The sequence below is a fragment of the Canis lupus genome, chromosome 5 (assembly GCF_048164855.1).
Source record: "Canis lupus baileyi chromosome 5, mCanLup2.hap1, whole genome shotgun sequence".
Classification (NCBI taxonomy): Eukaryota; Metazoa; Chordata; class Mammalia; order Carnivora; family Canidae; genus Canis; species Canis lupus.
This window is the reverse complement of record NC_132842.1, coordinates 23,745,237-23,768,653: the sequence shown is the minus strand read 5'-3', so window position 1 is coordinate 23,768,653 and position 23,417 is coordinate 23,745,237. Positions and strand designations below refer to the sequence as shown.

Sequence of the window (23,417 nt, the reverse complement as noted above, 5' to 3'; positions counted from 1 at the left end):
TCCCACCATCCTGAGACCATGACCTGAGCAGAAATCAAGAGTCAGACACTTAACCCACTGAGCCACCCAGGCACCGCACCCCATGTGTAATAAATTCACCAGGCAACATGATATGTTGTATTTTATATCTTAATTCCCACTAGAAAAAGCTGTATATATATCGTATGGTATTTAACGACCATTAGATCTACTTACTGGAATTGTGGAGGATGGAAGCTGTTTGGAGACACAGCCCCCGAAGTGGGGGTAAGCTACCTACTATATGAATTAAGGCAAATAAAATTAAATTTCAGAGTCAGCATTTTCTGGAACCCACAGTTGGCCCTGGATTAGCCCTCATCCGGGAAGACACACAGAGCTGATGACAGGTATGCGCCCTTGCTTCCATCATTTCAATTCACAAAGTCCTGAGGAGGGGCTGGAAGCCCCAAGACCTTTATCAGCATTCCTGCTGCCCAGAGCAGGTGGCCTGGACCCCTGGGCTCAGTAACTGGTCCAAGGTCACCCAGCAGAGAATGGCTGAGCCCACACTTGAGCCATCACTGTTTCCTTCATAGATTTCCCTAGTTTATTCTATGTGACTATCCTTCCACTAAACTGAACAAATAAACATTGTAAGGTTCATGTCTGAAGGTGAGGAGAGGAGCACCTGGGTGGCTCAGTGGGTTAAGCATCTCTGCCTTAGGCTCAGGTCCTGATTTAAGAGTCCTGGGGTTGAGCCCCCCCCCCCCCCCCCTGCCTCAGGTTCCCTGCCCAGCAGGGAGTCTGCTTCTCCCTCCCCTCTGCCCCTCCAAATCGCTGCTGCCTGTGCTTTCTCTCCGTAACATAAATAAATACTCTTAAAATGAAATAAAACAAATTTCCCCAGTTTGTGCCCATTAGAAATCAAAACTAACAATTTCTCTGTACCTTGAGAGAGTTTAGGTTTCATTCATAAATGCTGAGGGTTTTCAGCTGCCTAACTCAATAAAAACTAGCAGTGGGAGTCACCTTTGTCTTCCTTCTTCAGCAAGAGAGAAAGGGATTTGGAAAGATCCTGTGTTTTTTTAAGGAGGCTGGCTGGGTTGGAGAAGTCATGCAAGGACTCCTGTGTCAGAGCATGAGCATCCACCTTTGTCCTCACTCCACAATACCGTTCATTAAACGTATGTGTAGAGGATAGTGTTCTAGATCTGAGAAGTCTCTCATGCCATGAAATCAGTGGGTGGTGGGATTTCCAGAAGAGGGATGCAAAAAAGTCAGCAGACCCTGAGTTTCAAAGCATTCCTTCTTGCTTGGGCAAAGAGCTAACTGAATGAAAGTAACTGAACACACTTAAATTAGACATCAGTGACCTTTATTAGGTGCAAAGTAGTATTCCTGACGACAGTAATAGGCCACTGTTACACCTGTTCATCCATTAAAGCAACAGCCCCTCACCCAGAGCTAACCAGATCCCATAAAGTTCCCTGTAAGTGCATTGTGATCTTCATAACAAGTGACAGGAAAGATTAGGACAGCTCATTAATAAAACATGTTCCACAGGCATCTTGATTCCTTTTGGTTTTTGTCTCAAAGAGCTCCAGGAGGCAGCTACTTCAAAGGTTGATCCTTCTTCCTTTCACCAGCCGGGCTCGATATCTAGACACCTCCTGGAAATAAAGCCAAATACAGTGAGTCCGTGGAACACTGGGAATGTGCTCAGCATAAGACAAGGTAGATTTCTAGCATCTACCAATAGTTAAATAGAAAAATTCTCCACAATGATCCAATCAGTAAATAAACCATATTCTAAGACTCCCAATAATTTACTTGTCAGTACAATCTAATTTAGATTTTACGATCTAAAATCATGTTGAACAGGGGTGCCAAGGTGCCCAGTGGTTTAGCATCTGCCTTTGTCTCAGGTAATGATCCTGGGAATGGGATGAAGTCCCTCATCAGGTACCCCAAAGGGACCGTGCATCTCTCTCTATGTCTCCACCTCTCTGTGTCTCTCATGAATAAATAAATAAAATCTTTAAAATAAAATAAAGCAAAATAAAATAAAATCGCATTGAACAAACTGAGAGAGCCAGACGCCAGTCAGCCTGTGCCAATTGGTGCTCCTCTTGACTACAGGTGTCCACAACAGGCTTAGCATGCTGTTTGGTCAAGAAGACCTGTACTCCTTGTCTGGCTTTCCTTTAGCCACTCGCTGCCTCATCTAGAGTGATCTGCTCCTCAGTGAAAATCAGGTCATGATTTGGTATTGGGTTGATTTGGTATTATTGCTTTATTCTTAATCAAACAACAGACTTTTGATTCAACAAGCTTTCTGGTTTCTTGTTTATTTTTGACAGGCAGCAAGGTCTGGTGGAATGCTTAATTTCAGAATTCAACCTGACTCTGAAATGTAGCTCTGTCACCTGCATCACTTCTGGTAGCCTCTTGGACTTTTCATTTTTTCCTTAGAGCGGGGAGGGAGGGGCACCTGGGTTGCTCAGTCAGTTAAGAGCCCAACTCATCTCAGGGTGGTGGGATGGACTCTGTGTTGGGGTCCTGGCTCAGTGGGGAATCTGCTGGAGATTCCCTCCCTCTCCTTCTGCCCGTACCCCCACCTCCTGCTCACGTTCTCTCTCTCTCTCTCTCTCTCTCTCTCTCTCTCTCAAATAATTGAAATAAATACTGGAGGCAGTTCATTCATTTACAACCCTGACAATCTGCCAACCAATATATGCTTTTTTTTCTGCTGCAAGAATCAGTGTGTTGCCCGGAAGCCCCACTTGACAAAATAGGATGCCTTCATAAAAGCGTTTTAAAAACTGGGTAGGGGATCCCTGGGTGGCGCAGCGGTTTAGCGCCTGCCTTTGGCCCAGGGCGCGATCCTGGAGACCCAGGATCGAGTCCCACATCGGGCTTCCGGTGCATGGAGCCTGCTTCTCCCTCTGCCTGTGTCTCTGCCTCTCTCTCTCTCTCATGAATAAATACATAAATAAATCTTTTAAAAAAATAAAATAAAATAAAAAATAAAAACTGGGCAAAGAGAGAAGGACAAGACTTCCCACCATCGGCAAATGTGAAATGAGAGCCTCTTCTGATATGGGATAGATTCATAGGTTCTAAAGGGAGAAGGGGCCAAGGGGGAAGTAAGATTCTTCAGCTAGGAATGACTTTCAGAAGGTGATTCCCAGTGGCCAGTAGCGTAGTGCTGGTGTGCGGTACTCTTCACAGTACTAGAGGGGCCGAGTTATCATTACATTCAGTCTACGTGGAGGTCCTGTCACCCCCTAGGAAAACATATATTGGTGATTCCTGCAAATTGAAACATAGGATCAGCCTCTTGGTTCGGAGGCTAAAATGTCTTTGTCTACCAGGCAAATATGTTTATTTCTTTGGCTTGACTGTAATTTGTCTGGGGATCATCGGCAGCACTGAATGCCCACTAGCTACACGCAACTACTTTACAAGTGTTGTGTATTAAGTAGCAAAGCATATGAAATAATGTCTCATGTCCCCTCTTGATAAGCATCAGTGGTTTCTGCCATCAGCTCCGTGGAACCCCAGATGCTAACTGACCCACTCAGAAACCTGCTTGAGAATTGCTTCTGGGACAGTTATTGGATCTGCATATATGTAAATACTCTGTTGTAGAGAAATTAAGGGAGGCCTATGGGTAACACCCCAAACCTTTAACTTTCCTTATGTGCATTCAGAAGGTGGCTTTTGTTGCTCACTTGCTCTCCTCCAGATCTGCTGTTTCCTTTCCTACCTGCCGGTCCTGGAACAGGATAGCCTACACAGCACAGGGCGGCCAAAAGACATAAAGAAGTCTGGGATGCTCAGGTGCCCCACGTGGGGGAAGCAAGTATTAGCTGAAATTCTCAGTGGATCTCAGCAAGGCTTCTGCACGGTGCTCTAAACAATGCACATTATGCTTCCTAATTAAACCAGGTAGCTAGAGTGCCTGGGTGACTCAATTAAGGGTCTACCCTTTTTTCTCAAGGTCCTGGAATTATGCTCATCATCAGGCTCCCTGCTCAGAGTAGACTCTGCTTCACCCTCCCCTCAGTCCTTACCCCCCACATTCATATTCTCTCTCTCCCTCAAGTGAATAAATAATATCCTTTAAAAGTAAACCAGATATGAGAATTATCAAGTATCTGAAGGAGAAAAGAAGTTTAACCTGTCATCTCACCCAAACATACCTTCAGGCTGGTGTCTTTCGGAATTCCATATAATTTATGTCCAATCCCTACAATATCCCTCTCAGTGACATCTTGACTGGTGCCCTTCACATCGATGTAGTGGCAGTCAGCACTGGCGAAATGGCAGGAAATTGCCTGTACAGGGTGAAATGATTAATATTGGGGGAGAAAAATATCTGTTAACAGCAACAACCAAACAGAAAGACTTCTTTTAGAACATCAGCTAGTTCACTAGCATTTGATTTCCAGAATGTTCCATCGTGTCTTGGATTAGTCTCTTTGGGGTTCAATATCTTATCTCCCCCCAGGTACAGCTAAAGGCTGACTGAGAAATTCCAAGAGGTTTTAAACTCCCTGGGATACTTGTTTTCAAAATGGGCTGAGAACATAATGACAAGAGTAAGAGGACTTTAAACTTTTTAACATGTGATTTATCTAGCGAGTGCATGTCCTCGAGTCCTACACAGGAATGGGTTCCAGGGTTCTTCATCCTCTTCTTAGTCACAGAAGTTAGTTACTCAGCTGAGTTTGTGGTGCTTTGTTATTTTAATGTCTAAAGATCAAGAAAAAAACACACAAAATACCTTGCGAAGGAAAATAATATACACACCCACTCCTGTCAAATCAAAAGAACATTTGAAGTCCAATAGCATTCATATACGGCACTCATCTTGTTTCCTTCTGAAGGTAAGAGGAGGTTACTTGGTTCTCCCCATTCTTAAAAAGGTTATCAGCAGATAAACTTAAAACTCACTTTCCTAGTCGCATGTTAGTTCTCTTGAGGTGACCTCACTTCTCAGAAGAGCTGCCTGCTTTGCTCACAACATGAAATTTCTAGACAGTGGAGTCACAAACTCCATTTCCCATGGAAGCCCCCACACACACCAAGGAGTAGTGACACCTGAGGCCAGAGGGGATAAGTACATTACCTATATGTGTTTTTAAGTCTTTTTTTGTAAGGGTCCATCTTTTTTCAAATAAAGTAGTTGAAAATTGCAAAGTTAGGATATTATCATTCACATTACTTGGTTTTCTTATTATTTACCTTTTAGTTTCATACAGGAATCACTGTATACTATATTTTCAGGTTTTGACATGAGATCTTTCGGTATGTAGTTATCCTACACAGTTTATAATCCTGATCATATAGATAGTAATATAAGGGGATCCCTGGGTGGCTCAGCGGTTCAGCGCCCCCGCCTTCAGCCCAGGGCGTGATCCTGGAGACCTGGGATCAAGTCCCACATCAGGCTCCCTGCATGGAGCCTGCTTGTCCCTCTGCCTGTGTCTAAGCTTCTCTCTCTCTCTCTGTGTCTCTCATGAATAAATAAATAAAATCTTTCAAAAAAAAAGTAATATAATTTTCTAACTCATACAGACTTTCAGACTATTTGTCTTAGCATCCTGTTTTTACACACACATACACATAAAATTCCATTTTCATATCAAATTGAATTTTGACACCAAGGATACATGATAAAAGGCCCAAATTCATGAATCCCAAAAACATTCACATTATTTATGTCCTTGTGGCTGTACCCCTGCTTGTACAGTTCTGAGGGTCATGCTGGTGGGGAGTCTGATCTAAGAAACTAATATAAGTATTTAAAGTATAAATATAAGTATTTAAAATATAAGTATTTAAATATAAGTATTTAAAATTTTGGCATTAAAAAAATTTTGGCATTGTGTTCATCACAGATATTTTTTGCATTGATTTTGATTTTCTAAATACTGCCTTAAACTATCATTTAACTTGATTGTTGAGGTTTTTTAGCACCATCCTCCTTACCCCGTTATATTTTCCCTGGAGGAGAGGGCTTTCTTGCCTCACCCTCATCCTGGCCCTGTTGACCTGGTGGAAATATGAATGAACGGAAGATGAAACCTGGTAGCCTACCCTGCACCTAGGGAGACAATGGGTGTGTTGGTGTGACAAACTGGCACGCTTCACTCAACCCCAAAAAACCCCAATATATCGTAATAAGAGCCATGTAATGTGGGTAATGTCAGTCCACAGTGCTGTGAGATCTGCTAAATATTTGAGAAGAGAGAAATCTGGGAATATGGGAAATTTGTCAAATCTTAATGTAAGCAATGAAATCAATAGGTTTTTAATATATTCATAGCTAAGGGGCAAAAAACATGAATCACTGCTAAATCTTATTTCTGGGCAGCCAATTCAATATCAAAGCTATTATAAACTGCCGTCATAAATGGTTCCTTTATCCATTTCCCATTTTAAGATTTTAGTACATCAGCCATTGTTTCTGTCTCCAAAAGCACAGGCTGTGGGCTACCAAGTATGTTCTTTCTCTGAAGCAATTCTATGAATGTTCCTAATTCAGGATCAGTAGGATTGGGAAACTGAGGTCTCATGGCCTCCTACTGATAACTTAGCAAAAAAGCATGAGGTATCAAATATATTCCCTGGTAAATAAACCAGAGCAAGAGCAGTTTATTTTTATTTTTTTTAAGATTTATTTATTTATTTATTTATTTATTTATTTATTTATTTATTTATTTATTGAGAGAGAGAGAGAGAGAGAGAGAGAGAGAGGCAGACACACAGGCAGAGGGAGAAGCAGGCTCCATGCAGGGAGCCTGACGTGGAACTCGATCCTGGGACTCCAGGATCACACCCCAGGCTGCAGGCGGCGCTAAACAGCTGTGCCACCGGTGCTGCCCCAGAGCAAGAGCAGTTTAGTTAAACATCACAAATCTCATAAAGTTTCACATATCTTGACATTTTTGCTTCTAACCTATTCGTCTTTGGAAAGCACGGTGATGTAATGCATACCTTGCGGTATCCTTGAGTTCTGTTCCAGCCTGATCCGTGGATGAGCAAAGGATGAAAGAAAACGGTGTCTCCCTTCTCCATCACAAGGTGCATGCGGGGGGTTTTTTCATCATAGTCCTGGATCCCATAGAACATTAAGTTCACGCCCCCCTAGAACACATAAGAGAACCCAACTCTGTATTTGAGGAACTCAATGACTAAAAATTTTATCAATGACTCATTAGGAAAAGCAAAGGTTTCCTAAGTTCTTCCAAGAGAAAAAGATAAATAGATTCTTAACAGGTACTGCAAATATACAAAAGCTTCTCAGATGTGTGGCTGTGAAAGTCACATTATGATATTAAAATCATGGATTTAGGGAGGCAAAGGAAGATGCTGAAATTTCTTCTTACCCTTCATAACTGAATTATAAATGAGGATCTAGATCAACGTTGCATTTTGTAGTTAACATGGAAGTCGCCTTTCAAGCCTGAATGTATAATCATCGTTTCCCAGGATGATATATTTTTGTAAAGATTTTACTTATTTAATCATGAGAGACACAGAGAGAGGCAGAGACCCAGGCAGAGGGAGAAGCAGGCTCCATGCAGGGAGCCCGATGTGGGTCTCGATCCCGGGACCCCAGGGTCAGGCCCTGCTTAGTCCAAAGGCAGGCACTAAATCACTGAGCCACCCAGGGATCCTCTCTTTCCCAGTATGATATTCTCCTCACCTAGAACTTTGCCTGAACCATTCTTCTATAACTCAAGAGTACCTCTAAGAAGCAAACTGTTCTCCCAAACCAGCAGAGAGTAAATCTCTATTTTTCTCAGCTCAGAAAGCACTGATGTCACATCCATAATTAAGAAGAAAAACTTTGGGGATCCCTCGATGGCCCAGCGGTTTAGCGCCTGCCTTTGGCCCAAGGCGTGGTCCTGGAGTTCCAGGATCGAGTTCCACATTGGGCTCCCTGCATGGAGCGTGCTTCTTCCTCTGCCTGTGTCTCTGCCTCTGTCTCTCTCTCTGTGCGTCTCTCATGAATAAATAAGTTCTTTAAAAAAAAAAAAAAAAGGAAAACATTGTGTTTTTTTAAATAACTATTTCAAAATCAGTTATTACATTAAGTAATGGTTATGGGGGGAGGACGGCATCACATTCCTCTTCCTGAGGTTATGCCACATTCTCCTGGGGAAAGGACTGCTTTCCTGCTGGACTTCACTGGGGCTTTGATCCAGTGCACTTCTCTCCTGGCCAGGGTGGATACATGATCTAAGTCAATCTGACCTTCCTCTGTGGTCACTTTGGATCTGAGCAGAGGATGGAAGGCACTGGTTATGGTCAAGGTTCAGTTGCTCCCACCAGGTTCAGTTCCCACTGAACGTGACCTCCACTTTCCTGTTCATCCGAGCTAGCCAGCCTTTCCATGGACTCAGCAGATACCTGCTACCCTCCAAAACACTCCCCTTGCCTTAAGTCAGCCACAGCCCACTTCTGTTGTCCGCATCAAACTTTCCCTAAACCTCAATTTAATTGATGAATCTTATAGTTTCAGACTTTTTTTTTTTTTTTTTTAGTTTCAGATTTTATATCAGAATCCAGACTCCAATATTTTCTTTGGCACTAATCTTCAGTGCAAGAATCTAACTAATGAGACAGAAGGCCTGAAAGCCATATTCTTTATTTCCTACAAACCACATTCATTCTTCCTGCCTTAACAACCCATGCTCTTCCCATTCTGACCATCATTATGGGGTTTCAAGACCTTATTGTCTCATACCTAAAACACTTATCACCTCCTCTCTGGTTTCTCTGCCTCTGGACTCTCACCTCCAGTATATTCTTCTCTAGGCCTCTAGATTATCATTCTTGAAGAACGAATTTGATCTCACCATTCATGGGCTCAAAAGCTTTCTGTACTCTTCCAACATCACTAGCTCTATCCATACACCATGCAACAGTCATGCAATGGAATACTACTCATGCTTCCCCAGAGTCAAGTACTAACTTCCTGTTATATAATGCATTCATGAAGGGTGCGTAACAAGTACTTGGCACTTGACGTTGGATTGTGGTATTGCAAGTGTTTGTCTTACTTCTGCAATTAGGCTTGATAATCTCAGATCCTATACAGCACCTACCAAAGCTCCCTACACTGATCAGCTTTCCAACACTTCATGAAGGAAAAATGGTTATTTTACCTGACATCCTTGAATCTTCCTTGATTCTAATTCCAAATCCTATAACGATGTTTTATTACGAAGGAAATGCCATCTCAATGTTAAAGCTCTTTATGGATACTGATTGAAATCAAAACAAAAAATATTCTGGCTCTTGGTCCCGTGCCCAAGATGGCTAAGAAAAGAACAAATAATGGTCGTGCCAAAAAAGGCCGTGGCCACATGCAGCCTATCCGCTACACCAACTGCGCCCATTGTGTGCCCAAGGACAGGTCATTAAGAAGTTCATTCTTCTGAACATAGTGGAGGCCTATGTGCTTCCCAAGCTGTATGTGAAAGTACATTATTGTATGAGTTGTGCCATTCACTGCAGGTAGTCAGGAATCGCTCTTGTGAAGCATGGAAGGACCAAACACCCCCACCCCAATTTAGACCTGCAGGTGCTGTCCTACAACCTTCACCGAAGCCCACGTAAGGAGCTAAGTCCTTTTTTTGACCAACATGTTAATTTTATTGTGTGTGTGTGTGTTTAATATTTTATTTATTCATGAGAGAGGCAGAGACACAGGCAAAGGGAGAAGCAGACTCCCTGCGGGTGTCCGATGCGGAACTCGATTCCAGGACTCCAGGGTCACGCCCTGATCCAAAGGGAGATGCTCAACCACTGAGCCACTAGGTGCCCCTGTGTGGCTCTGTTTTGAGTCCAGATCTGCTTCATTGTAATTTTCCGTATCCTTCTTGCCTCATTAAACCTCCATCCAAGCCTCTCTGTCCTCCAGCCTTACTCTCAAGGAGCTAGGTCCTTAACAACTGAAGAAAAAGTGTTCAGAAAAAAAATAAATGGCGATTATACTTTAAAAATACATATATTCTGGTTAAGATTTCTCCTCTAGGGGCGCCTGGATGTTTCAGTCAGTTGGGGGTCCAAGTCTTGATGCCAACTCCAGTCATGATCTCAGGGTGCAAAGTTCAAGCCACTTATCTGACTCAGCAGAGTCTGCTTGCCCCTTCCCCTTCCCCTCTGTCTCTCCCCGACTCCTCTCCCACGTGCTTGTGCTCTTTCTCTCTCAAACAAATAAATAAAATCTTAAAAGAAAACAACGACATAAAAAGGTAAGATTCCTCCTCTAACGAGACATACCTCCCATTGGGGATAATCGTGTGGCCTCAGAGGGCCTTTGTGTGTGCCTGGAAGCACACACAGACAGCCATTGTTCCTGTCGATGTGCTCCATGGCTGTCCAAGCACAGACAATTTTATTGCTGGGCCTGAAGGGGAAGTAGAGCAGATCCTGATGCAAGGGATGGCGGGATGTCTTCTTGCCTGAAACAGATCCTGCTGTTAACACACACTCGCATCTCAGATTTCATCTCTTTTGCCTGCAAAACCTACAAAACCCAAAGAAGTGAAACAACATTACAGAAAATCAGTCCAGAGAGCTAAGCATCAAATTTGAATATCAAATCCACAGGGCGACTCCAGATCCTCTACTTTTTTTCTGGGTTCCTGGGAGCCGAGGACGTACTGACACACAGCATTCACTAGCAATTCATACATGTCATGAATCCTTTTTTTTTTTTTTTCATGTCATGAATTCTTTTGTGTTTTATTCCTTTGTAATTGTGGTTTGGGCATAGAACCTAGTATTCAAAAAAAAAAAAAAAAGTTTGAGTAATTGAAGAGAGTAACCAAATTGTTGGTTCCCAGTCAGCCTTCTAAGTGGCTGATACAAAAAATATCAGTTAACTAAATTAATAAAAGGTCTCCAAAAAGTACATCACAGAATGAGATGCACTTGGCGTACAATCACTGTGGAGAGTCAGAGATCTCTCAGACATTTTTATGTTTCTCCCTATTTTCCACTCTGAATCTGGTGCTCCCCCATCCCCAACCCGACGTCTCTAAACAAGACATCCAGAGTAGGAAAGATTTGGTGATGTTAATTAAGCTACAGGCCTGTCAAATAAAGTTCTCCTGGCTCTTTTTCTCCAGAAAAAGTGGGAAAGGATAAAGAATTTTGAAGGATCAGTTTATTACAGGTAGAGCAGAATTTCTCAGCATGGCCCAAGAGCTGGGGTGGCTTCAAAAGTGCAGATTCCGGGGATCCCTGGGTGGCTCAGCGGTTTGGCGCCTGCCCTCGCACCCAGGGTGTGATCCTGGAGTCCCACTATTGAATCCCACATCAGGCTCCCTGCATCTCCCTCTGCCTGTGTCTCTGTCTCTGTCTTTCTCTCTCTCTCTCTCTCTCTGTGTCTCTCATGAATAAATAAGTAAAATCTTTTTTAAAAAATGCAGATTCCTTGGTGCACCTGGTTGGCTCAGTTAGGCATTTGACTCTTGATTTCAGCTCAAGGCTTGATCTCAGGGTCATGAGTTCAAGTCTCGCATTGGGCTTCACAAAATCTTTTTAAAGTACACATTCCTGGGTTTTAACTCTCAAATCACTTTCTTTGGTAATAAGATCTTAGGAGCTACATTTGAGCAAGCACAAGGAATTTTTAAAAGCAACTGTAGTTTGTGATTTATAAATATAGTTTTAATTTTGTTAGTAATAATAATGTCTTCAATCAGGAAAGCAGAATTCATGCTATCATAGGTGAGAATGGTTAACAAAGCTTAGAGGTAATGGTTATAATAATAGCAACTGATGGTTGCTATTATAATATCATGTTGGGTTCCCTGCATAGAGCCTGCTTCTCTCTCTGCCTTTCTTTAAAAAAAAAAAAAAAAAAAAAAGATTTATTTATTTATTCATGATAGACACAGAGAGAGAGAGAGAGAGAGAGAGAGGCAGAGACACGGGCAGGGGGAGAAGCAGGCTCCATGCAGGGAGCCCAACGTGGGACTCGATCCTGGGACTCCAGGATCACGCCCTGGGCCAAAGGCAGGCACCAAACCACTGAGCCACCCAGGGATCCCTCTCTCTCTCTCATGAATAAATAAATAAAATCTTTAAAAAATATATCTGAAATAACTATTCTACTTCACTATTATGTGTGCTGTTTTGAGACATGAATAAAAGTATATAAATATTTATTTATCAAAGTTTAACAGTTGGGGATCCCTGGGTGGCTCAGTGGTTTAGCGCCTGCCTTTGGCCCAGGGCGGGGTCCTGGAGTCCCGGGATCGGGTCCCGCATCGGGTTCCCGGCATGGAGCCTGCTTCTCCCTCCTCCTGTGTCTCTGCCTCTCTCTATCTGTGTGTCTATCATGAATAAATAAATAAATCTTAAAAAAAACCCCAAAGTTTAGCAGTTATACACACAGCTATAGTTGGAACGTTTGAAACTTCCTGGGTTTTTTTTTTCCTCTTTGAAATAAGAGCCCTTTACCGGAATCTGGTGGTTTGTTTATCAGCATTGTATGCATGGCCATAATATTGGGTCCAGTGAAGCACTCCACATATTTCAGAATCTAAGAGAAAAGAAGAAAAAAGTTTCATGAGAAATCAAATAAATAGGCCCATGGTATAAAGTACAGTTATCTGTACAAGAGCCAGGATGTCAATGTATAACAAAACACTTGGTAGAAGTCCCTGGGTGACTCAGCTGGTTAAGCATCCGACTCCTGATTTCAGCTCAGGTCATGATCCCAGGGTCATAATATCATGGGCTAGGTTGGACTAATTGTTCAGTGGTGAGTCTACTTGTGTTTCTCTCCCTCTGCCCCTCCCTACCAAGAATACATATTTTTAAAAAACTGTTGGTATGTCACAACTTTGCAAACAAAGAATGAAAAAGTCAGCACTGGAAATCTGCAACACTCAATTAAGCAGGCTCTTTCAAGCCAGTTGGAAACTGAATCACTTTTTCTATGAGAATGGGATGAGTTTCTCTCAGCTTTCGACTGGGAAGGACAGGAATACCCTTCTTTCAACTGAAACTGTCCATAGATGCCCAGGGAGAGGACACCTTTCTCTTTCCCTCATGGAGATTCTTCATAAGAAGGGACCGTCAGGGGCACCCGGCTGGCTCACAGATTGAGCGCCTACCTTCAGCTCAGGGTGTGATGCTGGGGTCCTGGGATCAAATCCCCCATTGGGCTCCCTGCAAAGAATCTGCTTCTCCCTCAGCCTATGTCTCTGCCTTTGTGTGTGTGTGCGCGCATCATGAATAAATAAATAAAATCTTAAAAGAAAAAAAAAGAAAGAAAAAAAATGAAGGGATGAGAGGCCCCAACACACGTGTAACTGCCATGCAGAGCCCAGGAGACAAAAGAACAGCAACAGGGGGACACTTCACAGTCAGGCCACCTCCCTTTCCACAGCTCTTCACTGAGGGCTACAAACCAGACAGTAATAGAAAAGGACACGCAGCAGGGGAGTGAGATGAGCAGGTCCCTCCTCCCATGGCATCTATATTCTGTTGGAAGGATGTTAAATAATAACATGGGCACTGGTGCTTGACACCAAGGTGCAATGAGAGCTCGTGGGGGGAGTGGGGGGATGGGAGGTGTGTGTGTGTTTGCTGAATTTGGACTGGGGTCTGGCAGCGGGTGTGCTCCCTCCTTACACCTAACCCACTAGGGAGGAAAGCACTCAGCTTTGTATGCCTACCACCTGCCAGGGGCTTAATGTGTCAGCCACTTACGTCTCACAACGATCCCTGAAAAGTAATGCCCCTGGAATTTTTTTTTAAAAGATGTCATTCATTTATTCATGAGAGACACACACACACTCACACACAGAGGCAGAGACACAGGCAGAGGGAGAAGCAGGCTCCATGGAGCCCGATGAGGGACTCAATCCCGGGACCCTGGGACCACACCCTGGGCCAAAGGTGGTGCCAAACTGCCAAGCCACCTGGGCTGCTCTGCCCCCTGGAATTAATGATGCTTTAAAGAATCATTAGCTTGCAGATAAATTGCCCAAGTTGGCAGAGCCAATTGAAATGGATGATATTCCATCTCCAATTCTGTCTGACTCTAAAAATGAGGCCTCTTCTACTGCTTTCCTCACTATTTTATCTCATGTATAAGGAATATTGGCAACTTGAACATGAAACACTCGAATGGTACTAAAATCCTAGGAGTTAGGCCTCATACTTGTTTTTTTTTGTAAAGGGTATAAACTTTTAGGATTCCCTTAGGCAAGTATTTTCTTTTCCTGTTTTTTTGTTTGTTTTGTTTTTTTTTAAGATTTTATTTATTTACAGAGAGAGGCAGAGACATAGGAAGAGGGAGGAGCAGGCTCCATGCAGGGAGCCCAAAGCAGGATCTGATCCCGGGACTCCGGGACCGTGCCCTGAGCCAAAGGCAGACACTCAACTGCTGAGTCACCCAAGCATCACTTTTTTTTAAATAATCTCTATCCCAATGTGGGGCTTGAGCTCATGACTCACATGCTCCACCCAGCCAGGCCATCCCAGCATCTCCTACCAGTATTTTCTAAACTTCAGTGACTCAAGAGCCATTTTACCATTTCTAGCATATGTGACAGAACTACCCAATATTAGCCAATAATTTCCCTAAATTAAATCATGTCTTATCCTGATTAATAATATTCCTGAAGTCATAGGTAAGATGCGCTGGTTACTTTTTCCAATACACACTGAAATAAATACCCAACTACTATATCATCCCCACCTCCTAAAAATCATTGCATGAACCAGCACGTGCATGGTGCACATTTGAGAACAGTGGGAACCCTGGAGGCCTCATCGTGATTCATCTAATGCAAGTTGCCTCTAACTTCAAGCTTTTCTTCCTTGATCGATGCTCACAAGTTCCATTTCCGTTGCAAGACTTGAGGTTGGGAAGAATAGATGATTCAGGGGCCATGTCCCCCTTTGTCCCCAACGCAAGGGGCTGGACATGATAGGTGGCCTGCCTGTACAGTCTTCTCTGTACAGGCAGGAAAATATTCTTTTCTTTTTATCATTTGTTTAAAGAATTTTTTAAATTTTAAGTAATCTCCACACACAACCAGGACACTAGGGTGACTCAGCGGTTGAGCCTCTGCCTTTGGCTCAAGGTGTGATCACAGTCCAGGTATCAGATCCGGCATCGGGCTCTGTGTGAGGAGTCTGCTTCTCCCTCTGCCTATGTCTCTGCCTCTCTCTCTATGTCTCTCATGAATAAATAAGTAAAATCTTTAAAAAATAATAAAAATAAAACTAAAAGCATTTGAAATAAATGGTTCATAAACTGTGGTACATTGATACAATGGGATGCTATGCAGAAGTTTGCAAGTATGATATAGATATAGATACACAAGTGATAATATATAAGTCACATGGGAAGATGTCAGATCTATTATAAGTGGACAACACACAGTGACAACCAGTTTGTTCCCGTGTTACACAAAAGGTGGGAACCCTGGAGGCTCATCATGATTAGCCTGTTAACCTAAAAACAAAGAAAACACAGGAAGGTTCTCCAACCTCAGGGAGAGTGCAGTATCTGAAGAGTTCCTTGTCTTCTTGGAAGTCTTGGATCTTTGAAATCATCCTTTCACTTGGAATATATTCTGATTTTGCAATGGACACATCTCTCATTATCATCATTTGTTCTGGTTTCACCTCCCCTCTGCAGATCCTTTCAAACTGGTCCCTAGGAAATGAAATTGGCAGATGATGTCATTACTGCAGGCTCCAGGCACCTGCCTGGCCAGTTCTGTGGAAAGATCCACAAAGATTGAGGAGATGGTGTCTCTGCACCAAGTTGACCTCCAGGCCAGGCTGAGCAGCTCTGAGCATGGGGAGGAGGAAATGGCCAGCTCACAAGCCCCTGCCTCCTCACTGTGAGGCCAGAATTCACTGTGAGAACTCACAGCTTCCTTAGCCTAAGAAAACAGTGGGGAAAATCTGTGATTTGGTTGCATCTGAGTAACAATGGCAAATACTTCTCTCCTCCATTCCATGGGCCAGGCCCGGTTGGAAGCACTCTGTGCGTCTTTTACTTTATTCAGTCCTCACAACAACACTAGGGCTCAGTACTACTATCCCCATTTTACAGATGAGAAAGGAGAGGCATGGAAAGTAAGTTGCCCCAGGGCACACAACATTTAGTAGAAGGGCTAAGATTAAAGCCAGCCCTTTATGTTCCCAACCAGTTCCCAAGTAACCAGTCCCTGAAAAATATCTGAACATGCACACGCTACTCTTACCCATGTTCCCATTGCAAACATACAACATATTTCTGTAAAATAACGAAAGGTTACTGTACCTAAAGCGTTGAATGTCAGCATCAGACACCAAACTTTTAATGACAAGAAACCCATTTTCTTCATAAAATTTTCTCTGTTCTAGGCTTAGAACAGCATTATGCTGAGTATACCTAAAGAAAAGATAAATTTCAAATAAGTCCAACCGAAAAATCACAACCCAACACTCTGTATCAAGATCCTGAGAAATGTTTCTACTACTCATCCACCCAGCATTTGTATTTTTTATTTACTTTAAGAAAATAATGTGAGGGATCCCTGGGTGGCGCAGCGGTTTGGCGCCTGCCTTTGGCCTAGGGCGCGATCCTGGAGACCCGGGATCGAATCCCACGTCGGGCTCCCGGTGCATGGAGCCTGCTTCTCTCTGCCTGTGTCTCTGCCTCTCTTTCTCTCTCTGTGACTATCATAAATAAATTAAAAAAAAAAAAAAAAAAAAAAGGTCAGGGATCCCTGTGTGGCTCAGCAGTTTGGCGCCTGCCTTTAGCCCAAGGCGTGATCCTGGAGTCCTGGGATCCAGTCCCGCCTCGGGCTCCTGGCATGGAGCCTGCTTCTCCCTCTGCCTATGTCTCTGCCTCCCTCTGTGTGTCTATCATAAATAAATAAATAAATAAATAAATAAATAAATAAATAAATAAATAAATAAATAAATAAATCTTAAAAAAAAAAAAGTCATAGGGTTTTTTTTTTAAGTTTGTTTATTTTTTTTAGTATTCTCTATACCCATCATGGACTTCTAACTCATGACCCCGAGATCAGGGGTCACATGCTCTTCAAACTGAGCCAGCCAGGCACCTCTAATCTGAACATTTATTTATTTATTTATTTATTTATTTATTTATTTATTATTTTTATTTTTTTCTGAACATTTATTTAAAAAACGTTTAGGGGCACCTGGGTGGCTCAGTGGTTGAGCATCTGTCTTTGTTTGGCTCAGGTCGTGATCCTGGGGTCCTGGGATCAAGTCCTGCATCAGGCACCCTACAGAGAGTCTGCTTCTCCCTCTGCCTATGTCTCTGCTTCTCTCTCTGTGTCTCTCAAGAATAAATAAATACAATCTTTAAAAAAAAAAAAAAGGTTTAAACCCAAAACATTAACTACTGTCAAAAAAAAACAGAAGAATAATTAATTACTTATATCTGTTCAACGGGATAGGTAGTACTCAGGCATTAAAGTGAAGAGCAGGGATCCCTGGGTGGCGCAGCGGTTTGGCGCCTGCCTTTGGCCCAGGGTGCGATCCTGGAGACCCGGGATCGAATCCCACATCGGGATCCCAGTGCATGGAGCCTGCTTCTCCCTGTGCCTGTGTCTCTGTCTCTCTCTCTCTCTGTGACTATCATAAAAAGTAAAAATAAAAATTAAAAATTAAAAAAAAAAAAAAAGTGAAGAGCATATACCCTGGGGTGGCTTAGCCAGTTAAGTGCCAACTGGTAATTTCCCATCAGGTCATGATTTCACGGGTCCTGAGATTGAGCCCCACGAGGTGCTACGGGCTCAGTGGGGAGTCTACTTGAGATTCTCTCCCTCTGTCCCTCCTCTCAGTCGCTATCCCTCGTGCTTTCTCTCTCTTAATTAAATAAATCTTTAAAAAAAATGAACTTAATAGCATGGACAGTGCTTATAATAGTAAAATATAGTTATATTTATGCAAAACTAAGACACTACTTGAAAAAAATGAAAAGAAATTATAAAAAAACACATTATTTGATTGCCTTTATGTAGTGGAATTGTGGATGATTTTTTAAAATTCCTTTTATTTCTCTGATTCTCTAATTTATTCTGTAAGGAATATGTTATGGCTTTTTGGTGGGAAACAAATCCAATAGATTTTATATTTCAAATTTTATTTTATGGGATGCCTGGGTGGCTTAGTGGCTGAGCATCTGCCTTTGGCTTGGGGCGTGATCCTGGAGACGCTGGATTGAGTCCCGCATCAGGCTCCCTGCATGGAGCCTGCTTCTCCCTCTGCCTGTGTCTCTGCCTCTCTCTCTCTCTGTGTCTCATGAATAAATAAATAAAAAATCTTTAAAAAAATTTAAAGTCAAGGTCTTCAACATTTTCCCTGGGTTTAATTAGAACAAGTCCTGGCAACAGAAGATTTCTATAATGAATATTTTTTTTAATTTTATTTATTCTCTTTAGGGATGGAGGAAGGGAGGACAGGTGGGACAGGGTGAGGAGCAGAGGGAAAGGGGCAAGCAGACTCCCTGCTGAGCACAGAGCCCTCCATGGGGCTCCATCCCACCATCCTGAGACCATGACCTGAGCAGAAATCAAGAGTTGGACACTTAACCCACTGAGCCACCCAGGTGCCGCACCCCCTGTGTAATAAATTCACCAGGCAACATGATATGTTGTATTTTATATCTTAATTCCCACTAGAAAAAGCTGTATGTATATATATATATATATATATATATATATATATATATATATGTATCTTATGGTTTTTAATGACAATTGGATCTACTTACTGGAATTGTGGAGGATGGAAGCTGTTTGGAGACACAGCTCTCGAAGTGGAGTAAGCTACCTACGATATGAATTAAGGAAAATAAAATTAAATTTCAGAGTCAGCATTTTCTGGAACCCACAGTTGGCCCTGGATTAGCCCTCATCCGGGAAGACACACAGAGCTGATGACAGGTATGCGCCCTTGCTTCCATCATTTCAATTCACAAAGTCCTGAGGAGGGGCTGGAAGCCCCAAGACCTTTATCAGCATTCCAGCTGCCCAGAGCAGGTGGCCTGGACCCCTGGGCTCAGTAACTGGTCCAAGGTCACCCAGCAGAGAATGGCTGAGCCCACACTTGAGCCATCACTGTTTCCTTCATAGATTTCCCTAGTTTATTCTATGTGACTATTCCTTCCACTAAACTGCTGAACAAATAAACATTGTAAGGTTCATGTCTAAAGATGAGGAGAGGAGCACCTGGGTGGCTCAGTGGTTGTGCCTTCGGCTTGGGTCCTGGGATCGAGTCCTGCATCAGGATACCTGCATCTTCTTCTGCTTATGTCTCTGTGTGTCATTCATGGATAAATAAATGAATGAATAAATAAATAAATAAGCAAATAAATAAAACTTTTTAAAAAGAAAATAGAAGTGAGAAGAAACGTGCTTCTCACAAGAGTTATTGAATTTATTGGTAATGCAGTGCAAATATGAGAAACAGTTTAGCTGGCTTTTAAAAAATATCTATTAAATAGACACTGGCTGCAGGAAAAGTGTGATCCATACAATCAAGTATAATTTTAAATATCCTAAAGAGCCAGGAACTCTAGAAATTCTTTCTAGTTTTCTTTTTTTTTTTTTTTTTAAGATTTTTATTTATTTATTCATGAGAGAAACAAGAGAGAGAGGCAGAGACACAGGCAGAGGGAGAAGCAGGCTCCATGCAGGGACCCCGATGCCAGACTCGATCCTGGGACTCCAGGATCACGTCCTGGGCCAAAGGGAGGCACTCAACCTCTGAGCCACCCAGGTGTCCCTCCTTTTTTCCTTTTAATTTTTTTGTTTGTTTCTTTAGCTTAAGGAGTGACTGTCAGAATGTCACTACTCATAAACATGTTATTTTTGTCATGTCTTTATGTAACTGGGGACAGTATTACTGTCAAGGAGAGAAACAGCCAGGGACACAGAACTGCCAGCCAATGTTTGTTCTCCCTGAGGCAGAGAGGATAATGACCTTTGTCAGCTGCTAGCAAGATGTGGCCAGAAAGCAATATTCCAGTCCAAAATTCTTCCTACCACTGTGTGTTTTGGTGGTGGTAGTTGCTTTTCTCTAAAAAATGTTTTAATGGTGTGGAAATGGGTATTATATAAAGCCAAATGTTTCTGGTGTTTACTACATAATATTAGTAAACATGAAAAAAATAGATGCAAAAAGCTGTACATTCAGTATGACTATAATTATGTAAATTCATAGAAAAGAAACACACCAAAAAGCTGACTGATAATGATCTGTGAGTGGTGGAATTATAAGTCATATTTATTTTCTTCTCAATGCATATCTGCATTTTAAAAAAGCCTTATGGTTTATGCCTTAAAAAAAAAAAAATCCCTGCTTTGTGCCAGAATCCACATCTCTTTAAGACCAGTTAAGGCTGGGAAGAAACTGCCACAGGATTTCCAGGATCCTCTCTAAGCACTAACCACATACACATTCATTGAACATCTTGGCAGAGCTGTCCGATACCAGAACCTCCGGCCACGTCTGTCTATTTAATATAAAGAGAATGAAAATGAAGCCTGCCCTGGCCATATTTCAAGTGCTCAATGGCCACATGTACTGGACAATGCTGGTGTAGGACATTTCCAGCATCAAAGAAAGTTGATTGGATAGTGCTGTTCTAGGAAACATAGATGAAAAAAAAGCAAGAACCAGCAGGATCAGAATATCAGATTTTTCTTTCTTTCTTTCTTAAGTAGGCTGATTGCCCAGCATAGAGCCGAGTGTAGGGCCTGAACTCATAACCCTGAGATCAAGAGCTGAGCTAGAATCCAAGAATCAGATGCCTCGTGGACTGAGCCACCCAGGGGCCCATGATATCAAATGTTAACAGCAGTACCAGACTGGACCCAGTTATCCCTAGTCCCAGTATGTTGGTGCTTCTCACTGTTGGGCATGTATCCGAAACAAGTGAAAACAGATGGCTGGGCCCCACTCGCGGGTGTTTGGAGTCCAGGGTCAGAGATGAGCCTGGAATCTGCCTTTCTAGCAAGTTTCCAGCTGCTGTTGACGGTGCCCGTCCCGGGAACACACTGCTTTAGTTAAATGGCTTCGGTCAAGAGTGTGCCTCTCCCCTGGCCTGGGTTTCTGCTTTCTGGCCCGTCGGATGAGATCACCTCATCAGCCTTGTGGGAGGGCGGCTGGACTTTGGTTTACCGCTGCATCGCGGCTTGGAACTCAGAGCAATCCTACAACAGCCAGTCTCATTTGTAGGAAAGGTTTCAGGACCCTGCCCACAGCAGGACAGAGACTAGTCCCGCGGCTTAAGGGAAAATCGCGCGCAGCGTTTCCCAGGCTCCCCGAAGTGGCCCCCAGAGGGATCAGGAGACCCGGTTCTATCCGGCAACTTGGTGTCCCTGTCCTGCAGCGACGTGTCCTGGATGCCACAGCAGTGGCGCCCACGGCGCCTGCGAGCTGCCCTCGTGAAGGCCGAGGCCGCGGAGAGCGCGGGCCCCTGGGCGCGGCGGGCGGCGGGCGGCGGGCGGCGCACGCAGGTCCCGGGCAGGAGGGGAGCGCCGGGGCCGCGGCCAGAGCGGGCTCCCCCGCGGAGGGGGCCGGCCCGGCCCGAGGGTCCCGCTGCCGCCCGCCCGCCCGCCCGCCCGGCCGCCCCGGGCAGCTCCGCGCGCGGTGCCGGGCCCGTGCTTCGCCTTTCCCGGGCTCCGGGCGGCCGCGGCCAGAGGCCCGGGGAGCTGCGCGCACGCCGCCTGCTCTCCGCCCGCAGCGCGGGGCCCCGGGCCCGGGACGGCGCGGACGCCGGGGGCTGGGGGCGCGCATCAGCCCCGGGGCCCGCACTGCCCGCGCCCTCCCGGCGGCCGGATGCCCCCTGCTGCCTGCCGCCCTGCCCCCCGCCCCGGGCGCCCGGAACAGGCGGGACCATCACGGGGACGCGGGCGCCGACCCAGGGGACCCTGGAGGCCACCCCTCCTGCAGCCCGAGCTCCCGCAGCCCAAAGGATACGCCGGTCCTGGCGGAGGTCTGGCCGAGGTGTCCCAGCACGACGCGCAGGCGGGCGGCTGCCTGGCGCTGGTTCATGGCCGCGACAGGAGACGGCTCAGCAGGGCCTGACAGCTGCTGCAGGGCTGGGCGTGGGGGGGTGGGGGCTGATGAGGAGCAGTAGTGGCCCAGGCGGAGCGCGTAGAACTCCCGGATTCTCCGTCGTGCGGAGATGCCCCGGGCCTCCTGGGTCCACGCACTGGGCGCCCCGGGCGGAGAGGATGGATGCCCGCACACCCTGCTCCTCGAGATCGCAGAGATCCTCACTGCCTCCCAGAGCAGAGCAAGTGCTTTTCAAGGGCTTCTAACCCGGTGAAGGTCGTCCAGGGAGAAGTGAGCCAACACATGACCCATGCTCCCAACCGGGACTTTCAGTCTGTTTAATCCCACGTGACTGTGCCCCTCCCTCCCTGTGCAGATGCTCTGACAATTCACATGGTCGTTCACCCATACAAGTAAGGTGCTGATCCAAAGAGGAATTTGGGGATCCAGTCTGAGGTTGCCGAAACATATTGGCTTCTCATTCAGGAGAAAAAAAAGTCCCTGAAAGAATGATTCTGTGAAGCTAGTGTGATCCACAGTCTAGTATTATTTTAAATTTTCTTTTAAAAATAGAAATGAAAAAAAAAATAGAAATGATTTTTGTTTTTCTTTTTTTTTTTAAGTTTATTTTTTAAGTAACCTCTTCTCCCAACCTGGGGATCGAACTCAACAGCACAACATCAATCTATGATCCACCATGTGCCCCTTTCTTCCTTTCCCTTCCCCCCTCCCCTTCCCCTTCCCTTTCTCTTCCCCTTCCATACTATTTTCCATAATGACTATAAGAACTAGAAATTGTTTCTGTAATAATTTTTCCATCCAGTCTCTGCAGATGATCGACATAGCATCTCATTGGTTTTTTTCTTCCTTATTTTTCTCATTGTTTCGTTGTCTTAAAGAGTTACATCACGAATGTCTCACTTTAGAAGCATGTTATCATTTGTTTAAAAAGATTTTATTTATTAATTTGAGAGAGAGAGAGGGATCCCTGGGTGGCGCAGTGGTTTGGCGCCTGCCTTTGGCCCAGGGCGCGATCCTGGAGACCCGGGATCGAATCCCACGTCGGGCTCCCGGTGCATGGAGCCTGCTTCTCCCTCTGCCTGTGTCTCTGCCTCTCTCTCTCTCACTGTGTGCCTATCATAAATAAATAAAAATTAAAAAAAAATTTAAAAAAAATTTGAGAGAGAGAGAGAGAGAGAGAGAGAAAGCAGGGGGGAGGAGCAGAGGAGGAGGACAGGTGGCCTCTAAGCTGAGTGCAGAGCCTGAGATCATGACCTGAGCTGAAATCAAGATTCCGATGCTTTAAAATTAATTAATTAATTAATTAATTAATTAAAAAGATTCAGGGCAGCCTGGGTGGCTCAGCGGTTTAG

At 44.2% G+C, this 23,417-nt stretch overlaps 1 protein-coding gene and 1 pseudogene across 3 annotated transcripts; one reads left to right on the top strand and one right to left on the bottom strand.

The window, feature by feature from the left end:
- Window positions 1–1,319: 1,319 nt before the first annotated feature.
- On the bottom strand, window positions 1,320–22,400 carry PHYH (phytanoyl-CoA 2-hydroxylase). 3 transcript variants are annotated; one of them, XM_072825781.1, is made up of 9 exons: window positions 21,967–22,400; window positions 18,755–18,813; window positions 16,286–16,396; window positions 15,502–15,670; window positions 12,454–12,535; window positions 10,264–10,445; window positions 6,967–7,116; window positions 4,167–4,301; window positions 1,320–1,631 (listed from the first exon to the last, which is right to left on the bottom strand). In XM_072825781.1, the coding sequence occupies exons 1-9, from the start codon at window positions 22,039–22,041 to the stop codon at window positions 1,578–1,580; spliced, it is 1,017 nt and encodes a 338-aa protein (XP_072681882.1). In that variant the 5' UTR covers window positions 22,042–22,400; the 3' UTR covers window positions 1,320–1,577. The 3 variants fall into 3 exon arrangements, with proteins under 3 accessions (XP_072681882.1, XP_072681883.1, XP_072681884.1); XM_072825782.1 differs by lacking the exon at window positions 21,967–22,400 and adding an exon at window positions 19,212–19,229; XM_072825783.1 differs by lacking the exons at window positions 18,755–18,813; window positions 21,967–22,400 and adding an exon at window positions 18,003–18,008.
- LOC140633094 (small ribosomal subunit protein eS26 pseudogene) lies at window positions 9,294–9,597 on the top strand (annotated as a pseudogene).
- Window positions 22,401–23,417: the final 1,017 nt, after the last annotated feature.